Source organism: Ochotona curzoniae, unplaced genomic scaffold, assembly GCF_017591425.1.
Source record: "Ochotona curzoniae isolate NIBS_2020 unplaced genomic scaffold, NIBS_Ocur_1.0 contig_4105, whole genome shotgun sequence".
NCBI classification, from domain to species: Eukaryota; Metazoa; Chordata; class Mammalia; order Lagomorpha; family Ochotonidae; genus Ochotona; species Ochotona curzoniae.
In genome coordinates, this window is record NW_024466129.1 from 11,604,166 (window position 1) to 11,617,783 (window position 13,618).

General features: G+C 44.0%; 1 protein-coding gene across 1 annotated transcript in view; it reads right to left on the reverse strand.

The window, feature by feature from the left end:
• DPP6 (dipeptidyl peptidase like 6) overlaps window positions 1-13,618 on the reverse strand; it is a 768,584-nt gene that overhangs the window by 243,349 nt on the left and 511,617 nt on the right. Inside the window, exon 6 of the mRNA XM_040984381.1 lies at window positions 12,929-12,981. Within this exon, the coding sequence (XP_040840315.1) occupies window positions 12,929-12,981 (53 nt within the window). The remainder of the gene's footprint in view (window positions 1-12,928; window positions 12,982-13,618) is intronic.

A 13,618-nucleotide genomic window follows, 5' to 3' on the forward strand; every position in this document is an offset into this window, starting at 1 on the left:
GCTTAAGAAGCCTGCCCTGAAATCCATACAGAGAGGATGTCACTGGCTTTCTTTTGGCAAGTGTCATGGAGGAAAATGATATCCCAGCCTTAGAGGTGGAGGAGGGAAGGAAGGGGGCCGGGAGGTAAGGGCAAAGGAGAGCTCTTTGAAAATGGCTAAAGGCTAACATAATCACTTCAGAAAGGTCCTCTCTGCCTTTCTTCCTGCCAGGAGGGTCATTCCTTTTTAGCTCCTTTGTGTTTTCTCTCCCAATTCACCGACATCGGCTCTGACGTTGGGGAGATCGGCTCTCAGCAGCCTTGCGAACTGCTCCAACTCTTAACTCGAGATGTGGCTGCAGTGAACACAGCGGTCTGAAGACTGCGCCACCGACCCAGCCCCGGATCAGCGGGGGAAGCGCCATCAGTCTTAGCCACCTGTACCCACACCGCCAGCTCCTCAAGCTTTCAGGATGGACACCGGAAAGGCTGCTCAGCTCTGCCACCTGACATCATGTCCGTGCGTCCCCCCACGAACTTCCTCGCACGAGCTCAGAGGGAGACAGCCCTCGCCCGCTAGGTCCGCTGTACGCCCAGGGAACGCCCCCTCCTCCTGCAGCGCTCCAGGTATCATCTCCGGACCCTAAACAGAATTATTTTAAAGCGATGCAACTGCATATTTTGATCTCACCCCCAAAAGTGCGGGCCAATAATGAATAAGAATAAAGAAAAAAGCCAGTCAACACTAAAATCTCCAACAGCGCAGGCGGGGAATAAAGAAGAATAAGTTAAAAGGCAAGATAGCGGTGAGCCATATCAACAGGAAATATCTTCGGAGCAAAACCTGTTTAGATTTTTTTCAACTAATTGGCAAAGCGGGGTTCTTGGTGAAGACGCTCAGTTTTAGGTATTTTGCCGCTCGTCTCTTCAGCAATTACTAGGTGGTGTACTTAAAGCCTGCGGAGAAATCTGCTTTTTCCTAACACGTCACTACCCAGCCCCAAGCTGGCTTCCCAACGACCACCGAGGATGGATTTTCACGGCAACCTTCAGCGTTCAGACATCCCCCAAACCTTTGGCATCCATCTTAGCTAAGCTGGGAGAGTTGGAGCTTACTGTTAGAAGGCCTGGGACCTTCTTGCCAGTTAGGGGACTGCTTTGTGCTGTTGGGGGTGACCGTCGGCCACCCCGGGCTGTGGGCTGCTGCGATGGTGGCCGGCGACTCCTCTGTGGCCTGAGGTTGGGTTATCTCCCTTTGGTCCCCCTTTAGACTGCCCAGCTGATGGCCAGCAAGGCTGAAAGCAGAGTCACGCTGAGAAAGACTAATGTCACCAGAGCAATTTGAAGATTCAGTTCTTACAGACAGGAGTTCGTGCGATCTGACAGCTAGTGGCCTATCCACAGCCCTGCCAATTTAGGTGATTTCTGCCACAATTAGGACCCCGCAGCACTGTGATGAATTTCTTCCTGACTCACTGGGTCCTAGATCCAGGTGGTACCCTGGTCATTAAGAGTCAGCAGTGTTCTTAGCCTGGCAAAGGGGACGGAACATCACCGTGGGGTGCAGGAACGGGAACTGGGGTGTAAACCTCAGACGAAAGGCTGCGGTAGAAATAGTGGACCTAGAGTTACATCAAAGTGACGGCAGGACATAACATTACATAGTCTGATGTAATCTAACCAGAGGATAAAAATCATCTAATTCACTTTCCACCTGAGCATGGTTTCTCAGATAATTGGGGAAAATGCTTGTGAATCAGAAAGCCTTCATTTTTTATCCTTTGATCCACAGTAGCCACTGCAGTATTAGCGCTCTTGTATGTACTTGGGTAGTACAGAGACTCGGTTCTATACTGATGGTTAAGGGAATACTAGGACCCGGGGTAGTACTGGCACTTTGCACAGTACTAGTACTCGCTGAAGTACTGATGCCTAGTTCAGTAGTGGTACCTTGCTGACTTCGTACTAGGAAGCGACTGGTGTGCATTTCAGTGCCACCCTGGGAGGTCCTTCAAACAACTGAAAGGGTTGACATCATTGGCTACAGGGTAATGATGTGGTGAACCAGTTAGGTTGTCCTCAGAGACACAAAACAAGTGATCTTCCCATTGGCCATCAAAAACTCTATCTAAGTTTTTACCCCGGTTAGCCTCCTCACCCTCCCCTGTCCCTAGCTTGAGCCACTTTTGTCTCGTTTTGGTGTAGAAGAGATACAAGCTATGGGCTGAGGTTAAGCTGTGTTCTAGTTGGTTGCTTCTGTGCACTGCACAGCTTTGAGGATTTTGCATGATTGCACCTTATCTGGCTGTGTAACTCCTGAGTGTCTGATACCCCGGCAGGGCTGCGGGGTCCTGGGAAGCCAAACAGCCTCCACATAGGAAGCAAATGAGCTCCCGGAGAAGTGTGCTGCTGGGTTCTCTGCTCCTTCCCTTGGAGTTTGGCCTTATCAGTGATGATACCATGCCTTGTCTTTGTTTATTCTGTTTTTACAATGCCTAGTTCCTGACTGCAGAAATACTACATAGACAGATGCACACGCTGCATTGATGGTTCTTTGCAAATTGACTCACTGCTCAGAGATTTTCAATAAAGCCTATTTTTTCCTTTTTATGTGGCGCTGTCCAGCTATGGAAAAACTATGAGAGTCTAAAACAGCCTACAATATTCTCCGCACCCAAACCTGCTTTCTGGCATTTTCTAACCCTCCAGAGGACCCCTCTCCTCTGCCCCTGCCGTGTTTGAAGCAGACTTCTCCTGCGCAGCCTCCTAGCAGGTCCACGTGCTATGGCTTCATGCTCTTCTTGTAAGCCTGGAGGCAACAGACAGACCCAGCCAGGACTAAGTCACCAGCGTACCTGTTCTAGAGTATGGTTCTTCTTCTTCTTCTTCTTTTTAATTGATTACATTGTATTATGTGACATAGTTTCATAGGCTCTGGGATTCCCCCAGCCCCTCTCCATACCCTCCCCCCATGGTGGATTCCTCCACCTTGTTGCAGTACTACAGATCAAATTCAGTTGAGATTCTTTCATTGCAAGCATATACCAAGCAAAGAGTCCAGCATCTAATTGTCCAGATACATTCAACGGTTTCTTGGGGGAGACCATCTCTGGTCTGAATAGAATAGAGCTGGCAGAATAGCATCCTGATCAATTAAAAGCCCCAACTTAACATCAAAGACAATTTACAACATTATGGAATTAATAGTCATGGTATTGAGTAACCAATATGTTACAAGATGCAAGTTCTTAACCATATCCTGTGACTACTTCATTGACATTTTGATTTCAGTTTATATACAACCAGCTTCTATACATCTTAAAATAGCTATAGAGTCCTATTCAGCTGTCTTGTGTCTTTCCTCATTTTAGTATTTAGCAGCAGTATGGTTCTTTCTTAAAGGCGATCACTGTTAGGAGCAACTCTTGAAATCTTTCCTTCTAAAGTCTGGCCAAGACATGCTGGACTGCTCACACGAGTAAGACTGGAGTCTCTTGAACACTCCTGAAGTGCTGGCCCCGGGAGGTGTAAATGTCCAGGATAGTGTACTGTCAGCCCAATCATGAAGCTTCTGTTATCTCGTCGCTGTAATGCTGACCTGGTACTTATGAAGTGCTCCCAAAAGACTATGTGTGGGATGAGTCGTGCGTCAGGTAGCTGCATCTGCAGATTGAGTGTGTAAGGTTGCAAGTGCCTGGTGGAAAAAGGAGTATATGGGCTGGTGTCTAGTGTATGGGGCTAGGACCACAGTGACCGTGGGCTTCACCCCACAACTACAGACAGAGCCATTCCTAATGCATGCAAATTCTACAGGTCACCAGGGGAGCACAGGGCTCCAAAACGTTAGCTCCATAGAGCAGTGAGTTTTAAACCTGGGACAGCTACATTGGACAATACTGTGCAATTTCTTCTCAAGTAAACTATACATCATGATATGCCTCAGAAGTTCTAGTTTTAGGTTTTTACCCAAGAGATAGGAAAACATACAGCTGTTAGACAATATATGTAAATGTTCATAGCACTTTTATTCATAATAGCCCCAAACTGGAAACTACTTAAATGTTAAGTCATTGTTGAATGGATACACAAGTTGTTCTAGATCTGGAATGAATGAGTCCTTGGCAACCAGAAAACAAACTACGGATGCTTGCAACAATAGGTGAATCTTAAAAACAGCAAAAAAGCCAGCCACAAAGACAACCTGCTATGTGACTTCACTGACTTGACATTCTAAGAAAGGCAAACTTGTTGGTCAGTTTGCCTGGCAGGGTTATCAGAGATATTCCCAAAGCATAAAGGGAGGGCATGACTTTTTGGGAAGATGGAAACATCTTGTAGCTTGGTTACGGGGATGCCTACGTGATTGCACCTGTTAGGTGAAACAACTGAACTACACATGAGCTTTATTATAAATAAATTTCACTTTAATAAGCGTGCCATCAGTGACACTTCTCTCATTAGCCTTCCTACCACATTGTCTAGACAGACTGGCCCTCCCACTGTCCTTGAGTGATTTCTACCAGGACAGCTGCAGAATCGGAGTCACTGTCATTACAGAAAATACCATGCAACTCTGTAAGGGATGAGGCCCAGGGCACAGAGAGGAAGACGATGCAAACGTATCAACTATATCAGGTATAAGAGCTATCTGGGGGGGTCTCTGTTGTCCATTCCCATGTGTAACATAGTGCCTGGAATATGTCACATGCTCAATAAGTTCATCTCCAGCGTGAACACGCGGCATACGGCACACATTTTCTAGGCTCAGCCACCCACGTGTCAACAACGCAGAAACTAATGTGTGAATGCAAGAGCTGTCCTCAGGGATGTACACAGCTCTTCCCTGAGCGATTGCTCTCCACATACACACGGCTAACTTTGTGTGACTTCCCAACATGAGAAATACATCAACAGCCAAGCAACAACAACAACAAAAACACTTTACAATGTTACACCCTGGCCCTTTAATTTGGGCTGGTTAAAGGCATGGATTTCTCAACTTCTAAGAATCCAGTCTACTTCACCATTGCAGTCCACTAGGTGGCGCTCACGCAAAAGGCGAGTTTGGGGAGACACAGGAAGAGGATACAATTTAACATCACTGGGGGCTGTGAAGGGGATGGATGAAGAACACCAAAGAAGAATGTCTATCTCATCGAGCGGGTGCAGGCTTTGAAACACAACAATGTCCAGTAAATCTCCAAGCCCACAGCTAATCTGAAAACTACCATCATTTCTGAGTCTGTTGAAAAGACAAAGAAATGAATGTTTCAGGGGATACTTCAGTGTGACTTGTCTCTGGAGACATTGCTGCAATTTCTTAGCTGCAACTAATATCCTAGTGTCACTTGCCAATGGCAGCAAGTAAAGGTACGGCCAGGCCAAAAGACACTAGCTCCGCACAGGAATCACCCAGGTAACTTAAAAAAAATATCCCAAAGCATCCTTGGAGACTGTAGACTTGGAAAGGGCCCAGGCATGCTTATTCTAAGTAGACATCATTGCTTAGCTACTTAACCCTTTCACTCTATCAAATGACATTGCTGGAATCATTTGTACCGGAAAGGTGGTTATGAGTGTTCTGTTTAGGATGAACAAAGAGCCTGCCAAAATGAAGAATCTATCTAACCCCATGCCTGTCATTTGAGACTTATGCCATCAGAAAGAAAGCCTGTTTCAACCACTGGTGCATTGGATGGTGTCTGTCATCCTGGCAGCTGTTGCACAGGATGACAACTGGGTGAAACCAGATTGCACAAGAGGTTACCACAACTGCTCATGGGATTGAAAGTCCAGGCCTCTCCCATCAGTTCCTCTCTTTGACACTAAGAGTGAAGAAGAGAAAATACGTCGGATAAGAAATGCATGCTGAACATTTGCCTAAACATTCCCTTCAGAAAGATCGTACAAGATAAGTAGCAATTGAATGCAAGAACAAATGATTTTGTGCAATCGGCAATAGTGTTTACTCTGAGTTCAGGCAGTTGGGGGATACAGGAGATGGCTTTAAAGTTGAGGCTTAAAACATTAGAGGATTCAGGGCCCAGCAGTGGCGCAGTGGTTAAGGTCCTTGCCTTGCATGCCGCAGATCCCATAAGGGCGCCGGTTCTAATCCCAGCAGCCCCGCTTCCCTTCCAGCTCCCTGCCTGTGGCCTGGGAAAGCAGTCGAGGACGGCCCAAAGCTTTGGGACCCTGCACCCACGTGGGAGACCAGGAAGAGGCTCCTGGCTTCGGATTGGCATAGCATCGGCCGTTGCGCTCACTTGGGGAGTGAATCATCAGACGGAAGATCTTCCTCTCTGTCTCTCCTCTCTGTATATCTGCCTTCCAATTAAAAAATAATAATAATAAAAAAAAGATTAGAGGATTCAGATTCAAGATGTGCAGTGAGTAGGGAATTTCTGCTGCACGTACGGTGTGTGTGGGGCAAGGGAATAATGGAGTGAGCAAAGGTGCGAACACAAGGCACGTGCTTTGTTTTTGGGAGCAGCCAGACTTCAGTGGTTCACACACGAAGGCACGATGTGCCTCGTACAGGACAGGCATGCTAACACTGCCTTTCCTCCCTCACTCACTGTTGATGGCATTCTGCTCCATGGTCTCCTTTTCAATCCCACGCTCCAGGAAGCCAATACCAATTGAACAGAGTTAATATTGAGGATGAAATGATTTTCTATCCCAAATGCTGGCACAATGTGGGAAGGGCGATAAATTTGCTTTTGCTGTATCATGAAAAGACTTCATGTTCATCTTAAATAGAGCTGGCGTACTTTCCACACACCCAAGTAGGCCTTTAAACCTAACACTTCATGATCCAGTATTTCATATCATCTCCACATGAACCCAGTAACTAGACTAGTTTATGGAAGTTGTTTATTCAGAGGAGAGAGGTACTTTTCCCAGATTCCACAAGTGCAGAGATTGACAGCTGTTCTAAGTTTGCATAGGTTTTGGTAATATTTGCTTGAGAGTTTAGACTTCAGTGGTACAGAGAGGGGATGATCAGCAGGAGGCTGAGAGAAGCAGCAGGTAGCTATTTCTGAAGCTTACAGGCCAATTTATGAGCTGTCCACGGTTCTGAAAATCTGTGCACGCCAAAGATGGGAGGATTCTCCCCATCGTGTTGTCATTGTATTGACAAGGGAAATACCATTCTAAGACCATGTCTTTTGTCTACATTTTGGCTTCCCATTGGTACTTTTCAAAGGTGTACAAATAATCCCAGTCATGTAACTTTGGGCAGCTGTGAAACTACTCTGCAGAGCCAGAAAGGATCTGCTTGCGGGCAGCAGCCAGGGTCCCTGAGATGGCACACATGCAAAAATGGGGCTGGAAAGGACACGGGCTTAGCTGGAGAGGTGTGGGTGGGGCTGGAAAGGACACGGGCTTAGCTGGAGAGGTGTGGGTGGGGCTGGAAAGGACATGGGCTTAGCTGGGCAGGAGTCAGGGTCACAGAGATGCACGCATGCAAAAATGGAGCTGGAAAGGACATGGGCTTAGCTGGAGAGGTGTGGGCATTGATGCTGAGAACTGCATCACTGCCTTCCATCCTGAACTTGGCATTTTGAATCTGCCCATGTACTAGGCTCAATCCATGCCAGGACCCAGGATGCCAAAGGTTTAATTAGAGGAGCATGGATTATAAAGCTTAGAAACTCACCTTCCTTTTTTTTTTTTCCAAAAGAACATCAGTCACTCAGTGCAGTTCCCATGTTTTCTACACTGAGCTCCTCTGCAATCCATCCCTGCCCTGTGCACCTCCTCTACTGGGTCTCCTCATTAAATCTTGGCTTCCACTCTTTCCTCTCCTTCAATCTACTCAACATACAGGAATAAAGGTAATTTAAGCTCATCAGCTTCATCACAGTTTTCTTCTGCTTAAAGCATCTGGTGCACATTTATTATAAAGACAAATCACATTCAGGTGGCATTCAGATAGACTACCCCCCCCCACACACACACACATCCTAAAAGTGGTCCAACTCTATGAACTCCATGTGAAAATCCTGCTCCAGGTCGGCCTGGCACCTCATTGTTTCCAGGGAGCATAATCTCACCACAAAAGTTCAAGCTTGGTTAATGCATTACTTAGCCTGGAGTATCTTCTCATTTCTCCATCTATTAAGCTACAAATACAATTTTACTCAACTATAAAGCTCAGCAAAGTCAAACTTCTTTGATGAGATCGTTCATAATGATGGGGTATCTACAATTCTCTCTTTCTTCTTTTTGGTGTTTAGTGTTGAAAAAAATCATTTGAGCACCTTATTACATTGGTAGATATGTCTATTTCCTTATCAATAAGATTCTGAGTTTAACAGTAGAAGCTCAAACTAATATTCTAATACCTACTGATTTACAGTGTCTTTTCTACTCCCACTGGAAGAAAAACAAGGATGTCGAAAAAATTAATTGTAGTAGGTCAGAATGAGATTAAATTACAAAGAACTTATTGAGCATTGAGAATTGCAGACATCTGAGGCCAGACATCTCTTTCAAGAGGGAAATTAAAATTACATAGGCATTGTAATTACCTCAATGTCATGGAATAAACCTCAGCTCAGATAAATTATGAAAGAAAATGTTATTATTGTGGAAGTATATTGTTCCTCTACTTATAATAGAAAGGATTTTTGCCAGCCACTATATGGTGTAATATTAAAAATAAGTATAAAGCATTTCTCTGCAGAATGCACATGTCATCCTACTTAATTTTTACAGGAAAACTATGAGTTGGCATCATTGTAATCATTTTTCTTTGATAAAACTTACTAATTTATATTTTATTTGAACAACAGAACTACAGAGGGAGAAGGAAAACAAAACAAAGAGAGAAAGAGAGAGCATTTTCCATCCACTGGTTTACTTCCCAAGTGGTCACAATGGCTGGAGCTGGGCCACTCTGAAGCCAGTAACCAGGAGCTTCTGCGTCTTCTAAGTGGGTGTAGGAGCCCAGGGACTTGGACCCTTTCCCAATGCCTTCCCAGACCAATAGCAATCCAGGGAGCTGTATTGAAGTAGAGTACTCACTTTGGCAGCACATATGTTAAAACTGGAAGTGGAGCCACTGGGACTTGAAGCAGCACCTTTACGGAATGCTGGTGCTGCAAGCGAAGGCTTAGGCTGCTATAACCTGGCACTGGCTCTTTACCTTTTTAAAATAAGGAAATTTCATGTAGGCATTTGGTGCAGCAGTTACCATGCCATTTGGGTTGCCTGTATCTCCTATTGCAGTGCCTGGGCTTGAGTCCTGTCCCCATCCCTGATTCCAGCTCCCTGTAATGCACATCTTGAGATATGGGAGCCTCATCTGAGTTCCCCGCTCGTGGCTTCAGACTGATTTAGCTTCAGATACTGCAGGCATCTGAGGGGTCAACCGGTTGGTGGGAGAGCTGTCTCCATTCAAATCACTGAAATTATGACAACTAAGAACTTGTGGAAGTAAAACAACACTCCAGGTCACACAGTCCAAATCAGTGGCAGAATGAGGATAGAAAATCAAGTTCACATGGTCTTAATTCTGCATCTTGGCTAAGCAACTGTTACTGGCACAGAGACCTGTTTTGTTATAAATGGAGTACTTCTCTTTCCAATCTATGGAACTGGAGCATAGTTCCATGAAGAAAGTGACCTATATCTCTGTGTATTATTTTCACAAATATAGAAATAGTTTTAAAAGATCAAGCACAATTCCAAAGGAATGCAATTTTTGTACATTTTTTTTAATGCCTGGAAATCACTGGCAAGTGAATAAAGGTAGGGCAGCGGTATCCATGGGAATGGCCTGGTATGTGAAAAATAACACCTCTGACTTATTGCTCAGTTTCTGTTCTGTTAGTACTAAATTTATCAGTCTCCCAAGTGATAAAACTACCCAGTGAAGGGAGTGCCTGTTTCTGCTTAATACTGATTTGTGATGGAAGGATTTGATTTTCTCTAGCTCATGTGTCTTTCAGAATCATCCAGATATGACACCTAATTTTAGATATATTATACATTATATTATATATGGTTTTCTAAAGGACTCAAGTAAAAGGCCAAGAAAAAGAGTCACTCCAACAGAACAGCAAGCTTGTCAAGTCTACTGAAAGCTAGCAAGTCACAGATTCTTGATAAACAACACTGAGCTGATCAGAATCTTTGCTATGCAGTATTGTTTGATCATGTTGAAATCAGGATATCAGACTTCCGGTGAGATGCTTTATGTTAAAAATAACTAAGCTTGCTTAAATTGGCACATTTGTATAAAAGGCATGTCCTTTCAGAGTATAATTTTTGAATACTCAGCATGTAAGTCAAACTTACCTACTCTCAGTACCTTGTCTTTGAATAAATGAACATTCAGCTACCTTGGGATTCTCATTTTAACTCCATCCATGACATACAAAGAGAATTCTAAATGGCTCCAGGTATATACAGACAAAACTTAGGGGATGGAAGCAAGCTGTACAGGACAAGAGAGAGAGGGACATCTCCCCCTCCCTGCCATCTGCAAAATGGAAGGACATCAAGTACCAGATGACACTGAAACATCAATTTGACCCTTCTCTGTGACTAGTCAGAAAGCCTGGGGCTAAAAAACAGCAATTTAAGATATAAATGGATAATTACCCATCCTGAAGACTGAGATTAGGGGAAGGAATGACAAAAGGGAAAGTATTTGTGAAAAAGTGCCTACAGAATTACGGAGAAAAACTTAATTTTTGATATATGAATAATATGTACCTAGATATTTTAAAGGAGATCCATTTTTAATTTTAAGAGACACATTTTTCTTCTGTGTCCAAATCCTTCCTAAGCAGGATTCCAGCTCTTCTATGTACTAGCAATGAGATGCTGGGTAGATGATCACTTTTCAGGGCTCTCACTTAAAATGGGCATAAGGAGGGCAAGTGGTTGGCCTGGAGTTTAACACACCAGCTGAGCAGAAGGGCAGGTGAAGCAGGAGGGAGAGGAAGAGGACTCTTCCGTCCACTGGTTTATTCCCTACATGGCTGCAGCCCCCAGGGCTGGGTCATACCTTAGCCACAGCCAGGAGCTTCCTCCAGTGGGTCTCCCACATGGGAAGCAGAAGAGCAAACACTTGGGCCATCTACCCCTGCTTTTTTTTCCAGGCCACTAGCAGGAAGCTGGATTGGAAGTGGAACAGCTGGGACATGAGCTAGTGCAATTATAGGATGCTGGCTTAGCAAGCAGTGGCTTTAGCTACTATGTCACGATGCTAGCCCCCTTGTTTCAATATCTTAGGCTATGTTCCTCTATAATTCTAATGCAGTATCTAATGCAATATCAACACAGACTGTTAGGTATAAACTGCCTTGGAAGTCTAGAGTTTTATAAATTTATTAAAGAGGGACTAAAATAGCTATCAACTATAATAAATTCTATTGTTCCCAGAAGGTGTAGATAAATATCAAGGCATAATAATCTATTTCTGTCTGCTATGACCTTTGATGATGCATATCTGCTGAAAAAGAGTAGAATTATTCCGTACTGAAGAGCATTTTGGCTTCTACTTGAATATATTTTTAATGAGCAATTTCTAACGACATTTTATTTTTGCTACAGTAAGTCATCTTCAGTTTGTTTGGGCTTGATGTTTCAAATAATTTAATAGAAACTCTCACTCCCATGGCACCACAGAGATTAATACAGCTGTGTCTGAAGTCTAAGTGAAACTGTTTTGGCCATGTCTGTTTCCCAAGGACATGGCCATGTTCTACCTAAGTTAGGTGGAGAACAGATAGGGCAGTTGTAATATTCACGCTGTGATTAATGCTCTCTGAAGGCACAATGCTTTCTAGCAACTCCTGTTGTTTGTTTCAGTCCACTTGGGAAAATCAGGATATCTTAGCCTGAATATTTACAGAAGCTTACACAACATTGTCAGCAGCACAATTTAATTTACAAACACTCCCTAGGAACCTAACCTTTTCAAAAGTATTATGATAGAAACCATGGAGGACATTAAAGAGAAAGAGGAGGTGTGGAGCAAGAAAGCCTTGGAATATTTCTGAGAATAGAGAAGGAGAAAATATAGAAAAAAGAAAGCAGTTGAAGGAAGAGAGGAACAAAAATAAAATGATGAGAAGTTATCCATTAGCCTTTCTTGCTCTGCATCTACTTTTTCTGCTGTATCTGGCTCTACAAGTGCTTTCACTAAACTTTAAGTAGGGTCTTCCTTGCCCTTGCATCCTGAAGGCAACTCTACTAGTAATGCATTAAAGTGGGATTGTCAACACCGAGTACTTTGAAGGAATCCCTCCTGTTCTCCTGTGTTTCCTTCCCACATACACTTTTGGGGCTCAGAGCAAGAATTTCTGAGAGACCAGAAGAGCTTCTTGGTATAATCAGAGGGGTTGTAAAACAGCATGATGCCCAATCAAAAGTGAGCTCTGAGACCTTTTTCCAAGGACCACAACCACACTCAGAAATGACCACAAAGCTTGTACAATTATACCACAGGCACATTTTGTCAGAGCTGCTGGGCAGAGGTCAGCTTGTGACCACTCCCTAAGACAGATCTGCTCATTCTGACTCCTATCACAAAGCACTGCTAAGTTTGTGACCCCCCCAGAGCTGATGCCAAGTCCTGCCAATATGTTCTGGGTTTCTTTATTGATGATGTGTGCCACTGTCCCTTAGTACTTGATCAGAAAACCAGTAAAGGGGAAATTGTGCTCGCAGAAACTCAGGGGCTCAGCAACTGGAGCAGGAAGTCGGTCTAGCTGTTCTAGGACCAGGGTTTCCCGGTGAGTGATAAACTTACGTGACTCCCTGACCATGCAGTATTATCTAGGTAGGGATGGGCCACGGGAGCTCCAACAATATTAGAACCCCTCATTGTGAAATCAGAATCCATGTTTTGTGCCCTGAGCAACTTGTCACTGCTACTGCTCCTCTTGGTCCTGCAGAGTTATCAGCAGAAGAAAATGAAAGGACAGTCTTACCCATGAGGAAGTTTGCTGAGGACGTAGTATCCTGTGTAGGAGTGTTGATAGATCTGAAACAGAATAAGAAAGTGCAAGCGTTGAGACAAAGGCTATAACTAAGATATTTTTCAAATCACTGAAAATTCAAGTATCAGTAAACTAAAAATACCCACACTTGAAGAGCTGGAGGGGTAGTTTCTTTTTTTTTTTTTTAACTAACTTAGTTAATTGTCATGTCCTGTTTCTTTCATTTTCATAATTGGTGGTGGCTTCTAGGGCAAGGAGAAGCTTGATGCCATCTCCATGGCTACGTGGCTGGTGATTAAATTGAGGCCACAGTTTCTGAGCTTGCTTAACTAAATATAGCACAAACTAATGAGCACACCTTGGCGATTGGAGACTGTCACATACAGTAAGACCATGTGCTGCCAGAGTTCCCCGTTAATTATGGCAAGCAGCCCAGCAGAAACTCCACTGTGACTCTTGAGTTTCAACACTGATTCCAACACAGGCTTAATTGGGCAAACTTTTGGCCCTCTATGTGACTCGCTGCACATTTTTACAAAATTTATGTTTATCTGAAAGATAGGTTTACAAAGAGACAGAGAGGAGAGACAGAAAAAGGAAGATCTTCCATCTGCTGGCTCACTCCCCAAATGGCCACAATGGATGGAACTAAGCAAATTCAAAGCCAGGAGCCAGGAGCTT